The sequence below is a fragment of the Vicugna pacos genome, chromosome 1, assembly GCF_048564905.1.
Source record: "Vicugna pacos chromosome 1, VicPac4, whole genome shotgun sequence".
Lineage (NCBI taxonomy): Eukaryota > Metazoa > Chordata > Mammalia > Artiodactyla > Camelidae > Vicugna > Vicugna pacos.
In genome coordinates this window covers 49,514,141-49,532,707 of record NC_132987.1, presented here as the reverse complement: position 1 = coordinate 49,532,707, position 18,567 = coordinate 49,514,141, and the positions used below count along the sequence as shown (strand labels likewise).

Here is an 18,567-nt window from a genome sequence, read left to right as displayed (position 1 = left end):
TCTACCTCTTTTCCTAACAGATGCATAGTTTTATCTATTTCTTTTGGTTTTAAGACCTAATATCACGAAACCTCAGAAACTCAGAGGTTCCCATGGGGAATAAATACTGCGAATTTGTAAGTGACAGAGAATCTTAACCCAGATGTCCCAAGAGAGTTTGAATGAAGAAATGCATGTGATATTTTTCCCTTTTACAAGGCTCTCACATCCGAGACAGGTTGCTCTGCATAGAGGGATCTGTCACATGTAAACAAACCAACAAGAGCGTGTGAGTGATTCTGCCCCTCTTGCAATGTTGACATGGGTTGTTTTTGCAGGCTTGGCAGTTCCTCGGGATAACCCAAGCAGAGAATGAAAACGAACAAGCAGCGATTGTTGCCCTCCAGAGGTAGGTGAAGCTAAGTGCAAACTCATGGGCCTGGTGGACTCTCCTAAATGGACCTGCTGCTGTTTCAGATTTGTCTTTTGACCCTTAAGTACATTGTAAAGAATTTGACCAGATGCCAAGTATTACTTAGACTTAGCTCTGGAAAGCAAGAACTTATGAAGAAACCGTGTTTCTAAGTCGTAGTGTTTTACCATTTACAAATCAATTGACCTTCATTGGCACAAGAGAATCTATGTCAAAAGCAGCCATAAAATAGATTCACTGAATCAATAGTTCCTTTTAACGTTCCAGACTTCGTCAGCACCTGAAAGTTTTGTTCAGGAAAAACGTACTCAAAATAATCTCACTATAATTTAGGTCCACATGTCTACGGAGAATCTCCTGAGATAGTTTCAGCAGCCGGAAAGTATAACTCCTGAGCCCCTGACTAAAGGTCTAGACCGCTTTGGGTGGGTGTAGCGTCTCGTCTTACTTGATTAGAGCCCCTATTTAAATCCTGGAAAAATAGTCCCTACCAAATAAACTTTCACTTCCCCTACCATTTCTTATAAAAAAGTAAATATGTAGATATAAATATATAGATATAATCTCTTCCTAAATAACTGATACAGGTACTACATAGGGCTTGCTCATCAAAGTCTTATCCAGGGACTACCAGCATCTCATCACCTGGGAGCTTGTCAGACCTGCATGGCCTCAGGCCGCCCCTACCCCAGGCCTGCTGTATCAGATTCTGTATTTTACCAGATCCCCAGATGATTCTCATGCACATCAACGATTGAAAAGCCCTTGCCAGAGGCCAGTGGAATAGCATGAGGGGGAGCAGCGATAGCCTGTGCCTCCTAAATCCACATCTGGAAACAAGGGAATCCCCTCTCCTTTACAAAACACTGCGCTGTCCTCTATCTCTGAATGTCCAGTATTAGTTCAAGTCAGTTTGCTTTGTGGATGAGATACATTTAATATATTGATAGTAAGCAGCATTAAAATAGTGGTATTCCCTACTTCTCATTAGATACACTTTATAGCTACTAATAAATTATGTGCAGGGATTAGCCACATTTTCTACAGTTTTTAAGCCATTTCATTAAAATTACCAAACCTGGCACTCCTCAGGATGAGTTATAACTTACTTAAAAATGTACATAGTTCCCAATTTCTATGTAGATAAATGTGCTATTTTCCAGGGATTTAACATAAACTTAGCAATGCTTTTGCACTGTTTAATTAATACAGACCTCAAATTTTCTAAAGAACTGTTCAGACTCTGGCTCCAAAAAAAAATCTGAAATTGGTTTTATTTATTTATTTATTTATTTATTTATTTATTTATTTATTTATTTTTGGTCTTCTTGCAGGTGCTTAGAATTGCAGCCCAACAACTTGAAAGCTTTGATGGCTTTGGCTGTGAGTTACACTAACACTGGCCATCAGCAGGATGCCTGTGAAGCTTTAAAGAACTGGATTAAACAAAATCCAAAGTACAAATACCTTGTGAAGAGCACGAAGGGATCTCCAGGCCTCACCCGGCGGATGTCTAAGTCTCCGGTTGACAGGTATCCTCATTAAACTGCATTCATGTACACAGTTCATCACCTTCAGGGCAATTAACAAGCCTCAGGTCCCCACCACCACGCATTTCAGGATGGTCTCCAGGACAGCATTCTGCTGAAGTAGCAGCACCAATTTAAAAGATTGATGCTGAGACCAGAGCCAAACGTTGGACAAGTGATCTACCCCGTGGACACTCACAGACGTTTATCTGAGTACCATTCATCAAAGCCAAATGCTTTGGACATGTAACAACCTAAAATAAGTTATAATAAAGACCAATGAGCTAAGTTTTATAAAGTCTGAGAATTAGATATGGGGAAAAGTGAAAGTCCTTTCTTCTGGGAATTTTATTTCTATCAGCAATAAATCATGACATTAAATTCTTTCTCACTGAGGCCTTAGGAAACTTAGCCCTGGAGTTTTCTACACTGGACTCAGAGGCTCAGTGGAACTCTCCTTGGGAAGACCTTACTTAACACAGTCTTATCTGTGTACAGCAAAGTATTTCATGAAAATTAGCAGGTATTTTTTAACATGCAGTATTCACAATCCTCTCATTAAGCTATTTTAAGCAAGATTTTCCCAGTCTATAATGTTCTCCTGGAACAGAGAACATAATAGTGAATCATTTATGTTCAGACTATTTGGATAACAAATCTAATTTTTTAACCTTGTAGCTCTGTTCTGGAAGGAGTGAAGGAATTATATCTAGAAGCTGCCCACCAAAATGGAGATATGATTGACCCAGATCTACAGACAGGTCTGGGAGTACTGTTCCACCTGAGCGGAGAATTTAACAGAGCAATAGATGCATTTAATGCTGCGTTAACTGTTCGGCCAGAGGTAAGTGCACAGCAAGAAACCATAAGGATCTCTGTTAATTTTCACAGGCCAGACTTAGGAAACTTACGCTACATTTTACTTCCCTGAATCCAGTGGTTTAAAGTGATCAACACTAATGAGATGCTACCTGGTTGTTAATACTTAAATACCTAAAGTAGAAACATGAGTTGCCTGACCTGACAGCATCAAATGGTAGCTGCTCTCTGAGGAAGGAAAGTCATTTCAGAGGGTGTCCAATAAGGTTTTCGAGTAATTCACCAGTCGTGTCCATGAGCACTGGATGATACGTTTTTAGCTATCATCCTTCTCTGGCAGGGGTGTGGGGATGCTCTGTCGCTGTGGCTTGTATGGGTTGTCAGAGAGCTCTGATTCTGTCATCAGGACTATTCATTATGGAATCGTCTGGGGGCGACCTTGGCAAATGGAGACCGCAGCGAGGAAGCAGTGGAGGCCTACACGCGAGCGCTGGAGATTCAGCCGGGCTTCATCCGGTCCAGATACAACCTGGGGATAAGCTGCATCAACCTGGGAGCCTACAGGTGAAGTATGGCAGCAGGGCTGGCAACCAAGAGCCATGCTCGGGGCTGAGGTTGAATGTTTCCCAGTAAAAATACCTCCTTTTGTAGAGTAATCTCGTGTTAAGGGTAAGTTTCAAACCTTCAAGTCGTGTGGCCTGTTGAAGCAGGAACAGTTTCCCTCTCTGTTTCTCAGCCTTGAGAGGGTAGCAGTCATGTGGGCACCTTGTGCCATGTTGATTCCCAGACCCTTCGCTCAGATTCTGACTTGACTGGGGGTGAGGACAAGTTATCTGGGTTTTTAACACCCTCAAGGGCAACTCTTTGAAAAACATGAGCCATCCAACCCTTCATTTCCAGGTAAGGAAAAAAACCATGAAGCTGGGGCAGGGGGACCACAGCAAAATGACTCAAGAAGGTCCCAGGACTAGTTGTTGGCAAAGCAGAACCAAGAATCCAGGTGTTCTAAGCCTAATTTACTAGTAAAGTTAGTTGTTGTTTTTTTTTTAAAAAGGAAAAAATTAAATGGTGGGTTTAGAGCTTGAAATGTCTTTCTTTTTCACTGGTGACGCCTCATTAACCTTCAGGTCTGTATCGTCTGTCTGTTCCCCATTGACATGGACCGTAAATGACCTTTATTTCTTTGGGGTAATACAAGTTTGGGTGCTTTATTTTCTTCTCTTTTCCTAGTCTTTCTAGGAAATACAGGTATTACTTTCATTGCTTGGGGGGGGAGAAATTAATGTTAGGGTTTATATTTTTGTAGAGTTTAAAACTTGCTCATTCTCAGAAAGAGCCAGGCTTTTAGAATCAGACAAGCTTGGGTTCAGATCACAGCTTGCCACTTACTAGTTTTATGGCTCTGGGTACAAAACTTTGAACCTCAGTTTCTCCACTTGCGTTTAAAAAAAAAAGAGAGGTAATAATATCTATCTTGCAAGATTATTCTGCAGGATAAATGTTAATTTCTGGTATACAGCAAAGTGATCCAGATCTATATACACAAATATGTGTGTGTGTATATATATATATATATATATATATATATATTCTTTTTCAGATCCTTTTCCATTATGGTTATTATAACATTGGATATAGTTCCCTGTGCTATACAGTATAAACTTGTTATTTATCTATTTTATATATAGTAGTGTGTACCTGCAAATCTCGAACTCTCAATTTATCCCTCCCTCTCCTTTCCCCTTTGGTAACCGTAAGTTTGTTTTCTGTCTGTGAGTCTATTTGTAAATAAGTTTATTTGCATCATTTTTTTAGGTTGCACATATAAGTGGTATCATATATTTGTCTTTCTCTGACTCCACTTAATATGATCATCTCTAGGTCCATCCATGTTGCTGCAAATGGCATTATTTCACTCTTTTTATGACTGAGTAATATTCCATTGTGTGTGCGAGCACGTGTGTGTGTGTGTGTGTGTGTATGTATGTATTTATATGCCACAACTTCTTTATCCACTTTGTTATCAGTGGACATTTAGGTTGTTTCCATGTCTTGGATATTGTTAATAGTGCTGCTGTGAACACTGGGGTGCATATAAGTTTTGAATTAGTTTTCTTCCTTTCTGGATATATGCCTAAGAGTGGGATTGCTGGATTATATGCTAATTCTATTTTTAATTTTTGAAGAAACCTCCATACTGTTCTTCATAGTGGCTGCTCCAGTTTACATTCCCACCAACAGTTTAAGAGGGTTCCCTTTTCTCCACACCCTCTCCAGCATATATTATTTGTAGACTCTTTAATGATGGCCATTCTGACTGGCGTGAGGTGATACCTCTTTGTAGTTTTGATTTGCATTTCTCTAATAATTAGCAATGTTGAGCATCTTCTGATGTGCCTGTTGGTAATCTGGATGTTTTCTTTGGAATGTCTAGTTAGGTCTTCTGCCCATTTTTTTGATAAGGTTGTGTTTTTTTTTTGTTCTTGAGTTGTATGAGCTGTTTGTATATTTTGGAAACTAATCCCATGTCATTGGCATCATTTGCAAATATTTTCTCCTGGTGCGTAGGTTATCTTTTCATTTTATGGTTTCCTTTGTTGTGCAAAAGCTTGTAAGTTTGATTAGGTCCCATTTGTTTATTTTGGCTTTTATTTCTATTGCCTCGGAGACTGACCTAAGAAAACGTTGCTATGACTGAAGTCAGAGAATGTTTTGCCTGTGTTCTCTTCTAGGAATTTTATGGTCTTATTGTCTTATATTTAAGTCTTTAAGTCATTTTGAGTTTATTGTTGTGTATGATGTTGAGGGGTGTTCTAACTTCAGTGATTTACATGCTAAAGGAGGCCTTTCTAAAGCTTCCAGATGAGTTTTTCTTAACTGTAACTTCTTGTATAGAGAAAAAACACTTGAGGGGCAACAAAACACTTTCTTGGCATTCACAGATGTACATCTCAGTAGGGCAACTATTTGCAAGAGGCTATGAAAGTCCGTAACAGGTATAAATGGACAGACTTTGTTGAGGTGTGTATTTTTAATCTCAAGAAGAAAGTCTCCTATACAGGAGCAAGTCAGTTTTAGGGTGTCCAGATAAAATGCAGAGTGCCCAGCTAAATCTGAATTTCCAATAAACAGCAAATATATTTTAAGGTAAACATTTCCCAAATATTTCATGGGACATACTTATACTGAAAATTATTCATTGTTTATCTGAAATTCAACTTTAACTGTGCATCCTGTATTCCTCTTTGCTAAATCTGTCCATCTTGATCAATTAGGTACTTTGGAACAACCAAGTGTTTCGGCTAAACTTTGTGGGTCTTTTATTGTCATGCCAGATATGGGAAATCTTGATAAGTGATAAACATCTTGCATTTTTTCCTGAGAAAAAAGACCATCAAGTGAGACATTAAATGGATTCTGAAAATAAGTTTTGCTTGAGGTGTCAGCAGATGCTTAGGAAATAACTCTCAGCAGAGGTGTGGCCCAGAAGCACGCCGGGAGCTGGTACCAGCACCTCTGTCTCCACCAGTCTCGGGACCTCTCCCTCAGGAACTGCAAGCGTCCGTGTACGCAGCTGTAACACACACCGTTTGTCATTTCACACATTCTGTAAAGAGTCAAAAACAAGCCTCCCCTCATACTGTATGCAGTTGAAATGAGAGGAAATTGTTGGCGTGAAACCTAGGTGGAGCTTAAAATGCTAGCCTTGGTCAGTAGGAGCTTCAAAGTAGAACTGAGACTAAAGAATCTTAACCTTTTCAAAAGGGAGGGCCCTTTTTTAATGACAACATAAATCTCATCCCCTTTGATAGTAATATTTTTAGTATTAGCATAATGTGGAAAAGCGACTATAAAATGAAGAATGCTTTTAAATGTGCTTATCATGCCAAATATTTAAAACAATTTAAACTTCTTACATATATGTGTGAAACATTTGAAAACGATTCACACTTGTACACTATACAATCTTCTGAGGCCCCCAAAAGGACTCTGAGTTCCCAAAGTTAGGGGACAGGGTTAGACTATCTTCATGGGAAAAACCTGGAGTTTCTTGACAAGGCTAACGAGTTAGACAGTTGTGCTCCTCTCAGGCCCTCAGAGACCGCGCCCCGGGGGCGGGAGCAGCCCGGGCAGGAGGGCGTTCCGGGATCTTCCTTCTCCAAGTTCTTACAGGCCCAGGATGATGAGAGGAAATGGAGTCAGTCATTCAAGCTGCCACCCTGTGCTGAGGAAGCCAGAAAGGGCTCCCAAAGTAAACTCTCCATGTGCATATGTTATGAATCCTCCTCTCTTACTTGGTTACAAGAAATCTAAAACGGGGGGGGGGGGGCGGTGATGCGAACACCCACTCCCTTCATAACCCAGGTTGCTACATACAGTGCAACCATTTCCCAATCACCCTTTATTTCCAGGCAGATCTAACAATTTACAAGAGCCAATGTCTGGATTGTGTGCACCAGAATCAGAAATCCAGCCTCGCTTTAAGATTTCTTACAGATGCTTGATGGTGACTACCTTGAAGGATTCAGTGGAGTTAAGTGTACGGAAAGCTTTTAAGAAGACCACAGAAGATACATGTTAAAGCGATGCCATTCTTAGCAAAGACAAGTTTGTCAGAAATGTAATAGGCGCCCCAGGAGACAGGGGAGCTGAAGAGGGCAGTCCTGGCAAGCTGACCAGATGCACGAGCAACAGAGCACAGTCGTGGACCAGAGGGGCTAGAGGGCTTTTGGACAGCATCTGACTCAGCAGGTCACAAGCTGTGTTCTCCGGACCCCTTTACACTTTAACAGTTACTGAGAACCTCAAGGGGCTTTTGTGTATGTGAGCTGTAGCTATCAATATTTACCATGTTGGAAATTAAACAGAAAAGTTTAAAAGAGTCATTGAAAAGTAATAATAATTATCTGTTAACAGAAATTATATATTTTACAAAAAATCATTCTCTAAAACAGTGAAGTGAGAAGAGTAGCATTCGTCATTTTTGCAAATTTCTTTAATATCTTGCTTAATAGAAGACAAATTCTCACATCTGCTTCTGCATTCATTTCATTGGGATACCATACATCATATAGTTGCTGGAAAATTCTATTGTATATTTATGAGAAAATGAAAGTAAAGAGGTAAAATAAACACCTCAGCAGTATTATAAAAGTAACTTTTACCTCACTACTCCCCAGAGTTCCCCAGACCACACGTGGAGAACTATTGATCTAACTTAATGATAAGAACTTTAACATAAATTGATTCAACTGCACCTCAGAACAAGGTTTTAAAATGACATCTATTCTCTCTGTAATACAGCTGAGGAAACCAAGGCTTGGAGAAGCTAAGAAATTTGCCTGTGGCTAAATAACTGGGATTCAAGCCCAGGGGCTTTGATAACAAACTCCACTCAACCTCCTGGATTTCTTGTTTCTAAGTAAGGCCAGATGCTTCCTCTGATCATATAAATCATGCAAAAGTCTTCAAATCATTCCGGAGAGGGGGCAAATCAGAGGCATTAATGCTTTAGCAGTGGTTTTGCTATTACTTTTCCTGTCCCACGTGACATGTGTAAAATAAAATTTGCTTTCCTTTTTTCTTTCTGATTTCACTATTTAACAATACCTTTTCACAAAGGAATGAAGAGAAAATCAGAAAGTTGTTCATCTGATGATCCAAAACACCAGAGAGGTGATTTAGGATTTCAGACTGTGACAACTTAATTCATTTTTAAGTTTGCTAACTCAAATCTGTTGCATTTTTAAATGTCTGTTTTTCTACCCTCTTAGAGAAGCAGTCAGCAATTTTCTCACTGCCCTCAGTTTGCAAAGAAAGAGCAGGAATCAACAGCAAGTTCCTCATCCTGCAATCTCTGGGAACATCTGGGCTGCCCTCCGAATCGCCCTTTCTCTGATGGACCAACCGGAACTCTTCCAGGCAGCTAATCTCGGTGACCTGGATGTCCTCCTAAGAGCTTTCAACTTGGATCCTTGAAGGAAAAGAAAAAAGTAAAAAATAATAATCCCTCATCTGTGTAATTATACCGAGAAATACAAAACTATTTTATTATGAATTCCAACAAGGATAAAATGGATGTTCAAAGACCATGGTGATGTAACCCAAGAGAATTCCTACAGATAATGCCCAGTTTTGTTCGGATCCAAAAGCACAAAATGTTGCATACAGAGTCAGGGTTGGGCTCGAAAGAAGAACGGAGAGACACAAGACAACCCAAGATAAAGTATCGGTACGTGAACGCTCTTCACAAGCTGCAAACGTATTGCAAGTATTTTCTTTGGGGTTTTGTCCCCACTTGCAGCTGGTGACGCATCTAAGGAACTTGCTCATGGGATACCTAGAGGAAGCACTGCCTCGGATCAGGGACTTCTGACTGTTTCTGAACTGTCCCCTGAAATTCCCCCCTTCCCAGATTGAACATAGTTTGAGCCAAGGTGCATGCACATATATTAACTCTTGACTGAAGAGAGGCATTGCTTAAACCTGTTCCAGTTTTAGCTTTTCCTGTAGCCCTTTGATTCCAGAGAGGGAGCTTTGCTGGCAAAAGCTGTTTTTGCACTAGAAATTTTTGCTGTTCCCAATTAAAACTTTTCTGGGACTGTAAATATGCACTTTATTATCTTATTTATGCCTTGCTGGAGTTTTGTTTTGTTGCTCCAATTTTTAACTTGGGGGTGAAAGATTTGAGAACTCAGCCTTGTTAGATCAATGGACCAAATAAAAACTCCTGAAAATAGTTTTTCACAGTGTAGGATTTTGAAAGGAGTGTTTTTCTTAAAACAGATATGACATAGGGTGTAAATATTTCAAACATAGATCTTATTCTCATGCTTTTCTGGAACTGTATGAATATAAGCAAGAGATAAGGTAGCATCTCTTCACAGATTCTCTGCAGGGAGAAAGTGTGATATTGTGATTCCCACTGAGTTAACATTAACTTGCTTAACCGTCATATTTTCCTTGCTTTCTAACTGCCCTGCACATCTATATTCCTTTTAAACTGTCAATATTTTAAATAGTATTTAAGAGATAAATATTTTAAATAGTATTTGAGATAAATACATCTTTTCTTAAGAATTACTTGTTTTCTTAGTTCCACAATCTGCATTGCTCACTCTTTCGCATTTTAAGTGATAGAAGATCAGTTTTTTCTAGCTGAACCTCACGGAATGTCAGCGGTTTAATATGAATGATGCATGCCTGCCTCTCACTTTGAACATTTATCAAATATCAGGAATTTTCTGCTGGCAGTGTTTTATTTACTTGGTTATATTCTACTTAGTTCTTCAGAGTGTCTTCTGCCTGTTGGGAGTCTGGTGATGACTTGGAAAGACATCATTTTTTTAAAAATTAGAAAAGTTACAAAATGCTAACCAAAATATAACTTCACTGATGTCCAAGTCTAGTAATGAGTCATGGTGCACTGTCCCATTCTTCTTTTGTCTCCTTCCTTCTTCCAGACTCTTCCCCAAAGCAATTTGATCCCAACTTTTTCTTCATATTCTTTGGTTAGTAATAGCTGGTTACTCGCATGATCAGAGTTACCACGCAAAACAGCATTTGGCTCCGGAGTGTAACTGACTGGGGGAGGAGAGATGCACGTATGTGCTGAGACGTCCAGTCCCGGATCCAGGTAGGGATCTTCTCTCCTGTTGGAAGTTGCTGCGGTAGGAAGGGGAGCCAAGGACACATGAAACCACAAGTCCTTGAGGCTTCCATACATCATAACCTATTTCAGTTTGTAAGGACAAAGAGTTGAGGGCACTCTGGTGGTACCCAGCTTCTATCTTCCCATCAAAGCTCACTTGGGCTAGGTGATGCCTCGCGCTGGCCAGCAGGGGGCAGAGGCGTTCAGTCACTCACTGCTGGGCAGTAGATCACAACCCCATGTTGACCTGCTTTCCTGCAGACTGAGAAGCAAAATAAAGCTCAATATTTTCTAAAGAATAAATGGTATTATTTAGAATTTTAACATCCTAGAAACTCAGTCTGGGAGGGACTCTGGGCCAGCCTCCAACCCATGAGAGCTGCCTGCCTGAATATCCCGGATAGAACAGCATCCCTTCTCTGCGTGTTCCTCCTCCCAATCCTGTGCATTCACCAGCTGGCCAGCTGACACGTGCAGCCATCAGAGTCCATTAGGAGCAAACCTGACAGGTGTTCTGTTGATGTCATTCTACACTTCCAACAGTAACTGAATTTGCAGTAATGATCAGCTGTTTTCTTAGCCTTGCTGGCACTACCTGCGTGAGATCAGTAACAATTGAAAGCCTCACAGTAGCACAAGTGCAGGATATTTCAATTTGCTTATTGCTAAGTGGTGGCAAAGTCTGTAGCCCGTTTTATTCTGCTTTTGGAATACAAAGTAACTTCAAACTCCAAAAAGTTGTGTTAGAGTAGACAATGTTCCATTCCCATCATAATTTGGTAATTTGCAGAGCATTCAGTAAGATTTTCTCCAGTATATCCGTGTCCATCAGAAGCAAGATTTTCATGTCAAGGAGTACAGAATTATTGCCCAAGAAGCTTTTCAATAATACTTTTAAACAAATTTAAGTAAAAACAGTTACTAGAAAGCAAGTGGAAGTTTATAGAAATCAGAGCACCACCAAAAATTAAGTAGCAAGATTTTAAAGCAGTCCTTAGTGGTTTTTTTTTTTTCTTTAAGCAGAACTGTTTTTGGCTTCTTATCGTCCTGGTGTGAAATTGTCATTTACATTACTCTTTCCACTTGAAAGGTAGGATGTTTTGGGTTACTTTCTGGGGCACCATGGGAAGGCTTTCAGTATGTTTTTTATTACTACTGAGGAGTAGCCTAAGATCTTTTATGTGACTTTCAAGGAACACTTTCACTAGTAGATGGGATGAAAATGCAGAGAAGGCTGGTGATCACTGCTGAATTTCAAAATATAACTGTCTAGTGGGCTATTTCTATTTCCTATACCTTACCAGGGTGGAGGGACAGGAAACAGGAGCAGTAAGGCAATCATGGTGAGTCATCATTCCTTTTGCTTTCTCCCAAGATCACTTCCCATGACTCTCCTTGAAAGAACGGCAGGTCTTGTGCACTGGGAAACTTTAATAGAAAAGCTATGAGCTGTGCTTTCTCAGTCTGCGTGGCAACTAGAATGGCAAATTTGTGACACTTAACAGGCCTGGAATGTCCAGGACCCACTCTCTTTCAGAGTAGTATTAAAGAGAACTATGTTAAATCTTAGGTCCATGTCTAGATACTACTGTTAGATAAACCTTTCCAGTGTATTTGTGCTATACAAGCAAGACTCAAACACAGCTGTAGCTAGTCCCAGTTATAACAGGAGCACCCAAACTCTGTGCCGTGAACTTGGTGTGCTGCTTGGGCAGAGAGAGAAAGCAGGATGGTCATTTTGTCTCCATTTGTCCTTGAATCAGTGGCACAGGACTGGACTGTAAGTTGTTGCTGTTTAATTGCTTGAAACGCTTCTAATAGCACTATAGAAACAGGGTATTTTGAAGGCTTAATTTGTGTGTCATCTTTTGGAGGCCTCTTGTTTTAGAAATTACTACACATGCACATGCATGATTTCAACTTTGTAAAATAATTTCGCATTTATTCCCTCTCCGGGTGTTATGGCACAGTTTCCCTATCATCTCAGTCTTTATAGAACTGGTTGAAATTACACTGTTTTGAACTAAGAAGTAGATATATTTTTAAGGAGTGGTTTGTAGATGAGCTCTGGCATAAGGTTTGTAAAAAGGCAGTTTTTAAAAAGACTTATAACCTCAGGTACCAAAATAACGCATGCATTATTAGTACTTGCAAATCTGCCTACTCCAATATTAACCAAAGCATGCAAGAGAACTTTACTGAATGTAAATCTACCCAGTGCATGAGTAAGTCTCATAGGTTAGCGTATTTTTCCTTGCTTCTGAACAAGGAAGCATTTTCATGAACTTTGTGTTCTAGTTTTTCTATTTGCTTTCAAAATCCTGTCCTAGAGACTGTTCTCATGCTGTCACACGTCTGGTCTATGCAGTATTGCAGCCAGTGCCAAACTGGTCCTCTGAGGAATCCAGGTGTTTAGACATCCAAACGGTTTCTTAAAACCAGTTGAGGCACAATAGATGCAAGATGGAGACAAAAATCCTTGTGTTTGAATGCTGCTAAACAAAATCATGTTGATTGCCTCAGCAGTTTTGGGTTCTAAATTCTGAATAGTGCATTTCAAGTTGTTTGTAACTGATGAAAACCATCAAAAGGCAAGGTGGACCTGGGGCCTTAATTTCTGCAAATGCCCCACAGTGTGTGGGGTGTCTGTCACACCATTGTCCTCAACACAGCCCTACTTGTAAGTGAGCTACTTGCACCCACATTCCTTGAGAAATTGGACTTGGTCAATATATCTAAAAACGTTGAAATTCAGGGTTGATGAGGTGATTTCACAGTCACTCAACCTTAACTGTAAAGTTCTCTCACTGCCTTTTTCTGTGACCCCTGCTTTATGAAAAAAATAAAGGCAAGGAGACCAGAAAATGGAGGGAGCAAAGTTCGAAAGACAGTGAGGACATTGTATGCTAGTGACAGCTTTGTCCTCATTTCACACACCCCTGCACTCCCACACCTACAGATGAGCTCCAAGACAGAATTCCCCAAGTACCGGCAAAGACCATCGTGTGGCAGCATCAAACAGGTAAGAGGAGGAAAAAAACAAAACTAAAGTGAGATTTAACAAACTCTCATGTGGCATTTTGCCTCGAATAGTTTCCACTACCTGCACGCTCTGCAGAAATACCGAAAGAACAGACTCTGAAAACAAGCGCCCCGATCCCCAAGCTCAGCCCTGTTTTCTCAGGACCTACCTGAGCGAACTCTCCTGGAGCGTTGCAGAGCATCACAGCACAGCTCCCACAGGTCCCGTGGAAACCTGCAAACCTGCACTCAAAATAAGATTAAAAAAAAAAAAGAGGCAGTTCTTTGCCCAACAATAAAATGGGTATAGTTTTTTTTTTCCTTTTCCTTTGAATTCCTTGGAAACGGTGTGATAAAAAGGACTAGGGGATATATACACTCACTCAATGAGGCAGTTTGGCATTTTCACTGAGACACATAAAAATACCATTAAAAACCTGTGCCACGTGAAGAACACATTCATGATTGAATGTGTTACCAGTAGTTAAAGGAAATTTTTACCAATTTATTTTCAATTTCCCCCCCCATATCATCTAATCCAAGCCCTCTTCAATTTCATTGCCTAAGTTTGTTTATATTTGTTGGGGAGAAAAAAACCTGATTAATAAACTTTATACAAACTATAACAAGCATTTATTAACTATTTAGAAAAGATATTTCTATATATTTTATATATCTATGAATATTGCATATCTAGTCTGATCTAAAATACTGTTTGAGACAAATTCTTCTGTGATGCTTCCTTATGTTCAATGTTTAAAATCTTGGGATTTCATTTTTAAGCTGAAATAGGTAACAAAAAATTTAACCTTAAATGTTTACATTGAGTTTTCAAGTTAAAACCAACCCAAACTAAGTGACCTATAGTAAATTAATGGCAATTGGGGTGTAAGTTATTGGCATACTACATGATAATGTGTCTGTACTTAGTGAAATATATATCATAGCACAACTCTATTTCCCTCTGTTGCTCTTTGAAATAAAATTACTATCATAAAAATAATCTCTTATCATATTGATGTGTTTAATTTACTCCACGGGCTTACCAAGATGAAGGTAGTATTTTTGTACTATAATTGGAAGCATGCCTTCCCTTTTCACATTATTAAATTGTATTTATATCTGTGCAATTTTAAACTATGTTTTCAAATAAACTTTGTGGCTTCAAGGTCTTTTCAGAAATCTTTGAAAATGAGTTACTGGGTTCAGAATTGCTTCAAATCAAATAGAATCTAATTTGTACTACTGATTAAAAGGTTCTTTTTATTGACTATCAGTCACTACATCTGACTTTGCATGAGTTATCTGGAAATCAAGCATGCATTTTAGATACAAAGCAAAACTTTAAAATCGTACTCCTTTGTTAATTTTTAAAGACTAAAATATTATTTAACCTGAAATTGGATTTTGTGATTTTTTGTTTTTAGAATAAAAGTATTAAAATATATTTCAGTTTTAGGGTCTTTTTCTTTTAATATTTCAGCACCTACTAAGTTGCAGGCACTGTTCTAGAGCAGGACAGTGGTAAGTAAATCAAATCAAGCCCTTGAAGAGCTTAGATTTCTGGGAAAGATCAACAAATACACGAGTAAGAACGCCACGTGCTGCAAAGCGCTAAGAAGAACTAGGCAGGTAAGGGATTCATAGGTGGTCAGGAAAGGTTTCTCATAGGTGACCTTAGAACTGAGATTTAAATTACAAGAAGCCAGCCAAGTGGAGCTGGGGACAAGCGTCCTGGCAGAGCCCACAGCTAGCAAAAGATGCCAAGACAGGAACAAGTGTGGTGTGTGCTTAAGGAAAAGGAGCCCAGGGAGATGTGAGGTGTCCGAACGGAGACGGGAGGACTTCCTGGAGCAGGGAAAGGGCGGACTTACTTACCCCCGGGGGGATGGATGCCACTGAGGTGGAAGTTTGTGTTTCCAAGATGCATGCTAAAGTCCTTGAGTGGTCAGGTTGGGGACGGAGACAACAGGCTCTCCCTCTCGACTGCCCCTGCTTCCCATCTGCGGCAGCACTTCAGGTGGGATTCTGTTTTCTCCTCTAGAAAATCAAGCTGTACATCTTTCTTTCCTGCTCCACTGTTACTCTACATACAGTAAAATGCCATCTACCTAGTGGTGAATTGTGGCTTCTCTCCCCACCTGCTGCATGACTCAAACTCTTATGTCTCCTACCCTCCCACATTAAACGTGAATTATGTTAATGTCCCCAAACAGCTGCTTCACCCCAGTGTATACAGAAGCAGCCCAAGGTCTGAAGGGTCTTTTACATTTCTGTACAGGGCTCCTTGAGGTAGTACCTCAACTAGCCAGTATTTTAGGTCTCACAAGGACTGGCCTATTTTTTTCCTTACTTACATCGCATAATAAATAATGCCGCCTAGTTAATCGTCAATGAATCAGAACGTGAGGAACCAATGGTTAATGTTACTTTAGTTCCACAGGGCAAAAAACTATGATTCTCAGTAGGTGCTCTGCTCGAGTCTGCTCACTGTTCAGAAGGGTGGAGACCAGGCAGTAGAGCCTTTCCAGCCTGAGTTCTTTGAAAAGGGAAACAGAAAAGGAAGCTATCAATTTACTGGAAGCTACCACGTTTCTAACCTGCAGTTTTAAACTCAGTGGGCGCCCAAGGTCCTAAGTCTTTGCTCTACTGATAATTGCATCCAGTCCATAATTAATATTCCTGCAAATAATTAACATAATAGCAAAAACTGTGCCAGGTGAAAAAAATGTCTTAAGAGATTTAAAGACAGGTGAAAGATCCCATCTAATACTAAAAACTGCACAAACTGACCTGGGAAAAAGTAGGCTTGAGAAATTACCAAGATGATGGCCAACACTGCTTGTAGTAAAATTTGCTATTGGTTAAAAACTGATAAAAACAAAATCCTCTCGACAAAATTTAGATTTACAAAATTTGACCTGGGAAAGCTGGACCCAGTGGAAATAACGGCTGCAAAGGGGAGTTTGCAATAGCAAAAGTTATAATAGTGAGAAAACCTGATGAGGATGGAAAACAAACTGATGACTCAGACTGTCCTTATAAAACTTACAGAATTGTTAACAATTAAAGTAAGTTCATCAGAATAGAAAGGAAAATGTAAAAGTCTGGGAAGAGTTTGGGTAAGTTTCTTACCCCCTCCTCTTTCCTCAAATCCCCACTCTGCCCCACACCCCCCCTAAGCTGGCCATGCTTCCTACTTCCCTGAGGCAGTGAAGGCAGACAGGAGAGAACTCCCAGACTCACGGCACTCAGTCTCCTGCTCTCCTGGCTGTGGCATTGACACTCCGGTCCCTGCCTCCTCCTGTCCCCATGCAGGTCTTCCAGGCCCTGCCTAGAGTCGGCTCCGACTTTGTCACCAGATTCCATCACCTCTTGCCTGTTCAAGAGTAATGGCTCAGCACTTCTTCCCTCTCCCTCCTACATCCTCCCTCCTTTGTTTGACCATCTTATTTCTCACAATTAAAAGGAAAAACTTCTCTAAATCCCATCCCACTTCCCCAGTCAGCCATCACCCCACTGCTTCACTTTCCTTGGTAGCAAATCTCCCCCAAGAGTTGTCTACACTCATCTTCTGCAATTCCTCTCCTCCCAAACTGTTCTCATGGAGATCACCCAAGAGCCCAAGCTGATCAATCTCACAGTGAACTCATCTTACTTAACCTACCGCAGTTATCTGACAGGTGATCACTCACCTCCTCAAGACGCCTTCTCCACTTGGCTTCCACTTCCAGGTGCCATCGTCTTGGTTTCCGTGCATATTGGTGGTCTCTCTTCACATCTCCTTCGTGGCTTGTCTTCTCCCTGACTTCTTATGTTGAAAGGCTCAGTCCCTGGACCTCTTATATTTCCTGTCTCCCTCCATTGATGATCTCACCCAGTCCCATGGCTTTAAATACCATCTAAATACCAACCACTCCCATTACCGACAGTCAGGACTTCACTCTCAAAGTCCAGAGCTGTATTTCCAGCTTCCTACTCAACATCGACCACGGAGGTCTAACAGGCATTTCAAACCCAATGTATCCCAAACTGGCCTCCTAACCATCCTTCCCCACCACCACCTCCAACCCCACCGCACCCTAACCACCTTAGCTGATTGCAACTACATTCTTCAGTTGCACAGAACAAAAACTTGGGGGGCAGCCTTAACTACGCTTATCCCCTCACATCCCACATCCTATCCAGCAAGAAATTCTATTGGCTTTACCTTCAAATGTGTCCAGAATCTGCCCATCCATACCACCTCCACTGCTACCCCATCCATCTGAGCCATGATCCTCTCCCCTCACTTGCCACAGTAGCTCCTACTTCCTCCCTGGCCCTCCTATCATCTACTCTAAACAAAGAATTATCTTCTTGGACCTTAGATCAGGTCACTGCTCTGCTCAAGACCCTGTAATGGCCCGCCCTGCACTCTAGAGTCAAGCCCTTCCAACACCTCCTGGGCTCAGGTGATCTGGCCCCTTCCACTCTCCTCTCCCACTAATTCCCTTCTCTCCAACCACACTGGTCCCCTTGCTGCTTCTCTGACAGATCAGAAATGTCCCCACCCCGGAGTCAGTGCTCCAGCTAGTCCCTCTGCCAAGCACGTCCTTCCCCCAAAACATCCATTTGAATGACTCCTTCACCTCCTCCAATCCTTCATTCAAATCTCACCTCCAGACGATGCCTTCCCTGAGTATCCAATTTAGTCCTTCAGTCTGCACCTCCACCCCTGCTCTTCATTTTCTTTTTTCCATAGGACTCAATCTCTTCTAACGTACTTACTTATTTCTTATGTTTAGTATCTGTCTCTCCCTGGTAGAAAATTAACTCGGCAAGGGCAGAGACCTAGTCTACTTTGTTTACTGACACAGCTAAGAAAAACAATGTCCAGCACATGGTAGACCTTTAGTATTTACTGAATGATGAACCATGCTATACAGAATAACAAAATAAATTGGCTTAATGGAATTATTTCCTGAAAAAAAAAAAAGTCATCAATGCTGGTATAATTCTGATTGTTTTAAAGGAATTTTTTAGACTCAATAGGTCAAAGCCTCCATAGAGGTAACCCAAAATGCTATATGGGTTAACATGACGACATAAAATAGCACAGTAAAAGTATCCTGTGATACTCGAACTCAAGTATT

At 40.6% G+C, this 18,567-nt stretch overlaps 1 protein-coding gene and 1 long non-coding RNA gene across 27 annotated transcripts in view; one reads left to right on the top strand and one right to left on the bottom strand.

Moving 5' to 3' along the window:
* Positions 1-9,502, top strand: part of PEX5L (peroxisomal biogenesis factor 5 like) — a 622,944-nt gene extending 613,442 nt beyond the window's left edge. For all 21 annotated transcript variants that reach the window (XM_072961590.1, XM_072961582.1, XM_072961619.1 and 18 more), the window contains 5 exons: positions 318-388; positions 1,747-1,944; positions 2,620-2,785; positions 3,167-3,324; positions 8,535-9,502. In XM_072961590.1, coding sequence (XP_072817691.1) covers positions 318-388; positions 1,747-1,944; positions 2,620-2,785; positions 3,167-3,324; positions 8,535-8,739 — 798 coding nt within the window. In that variant the 3' untranslated portion in view covers positions 8,740-9,502. The remainder of the gene's footprint in view (positions 1-317; positions 389-1,746; positions 1,945-2,619; positions 2,786-3,166; positions 3,325-8,534) is intronic.
* LOC140696478 (uncharacterized) lies at positions 7,739-18,304 on the bottom strand. 6 transcript variants are annotated; one of them, XR_012072888.1, is made up of 5 exons: positions 17,128-18,304; positions 13,603-16,811; positions 11,713-11,839; positions 10,138-10,673; positions 7,739-8,734 (listed from the first exon to the last, which is right to left on the bottom strand). It is a non-coding gene; the product is annotated as an uncharacterized lncRNA (long non-coding RNA). The 6 variants fall into 6 exon arrangements; XR_012072883.1 differs by having other exon boundaries at positions 7,739-10,673; positions 13,603-13,675; positions 15,311-16,811; XR_012072890.1 differs by having other exon boundaries at positions 7,739-10,673; positions 13,603-15,472; positions 16,679-16,811.
* Between the last annotated feature and the right edge of the window lie 263 nt (positions 18,305-18,567).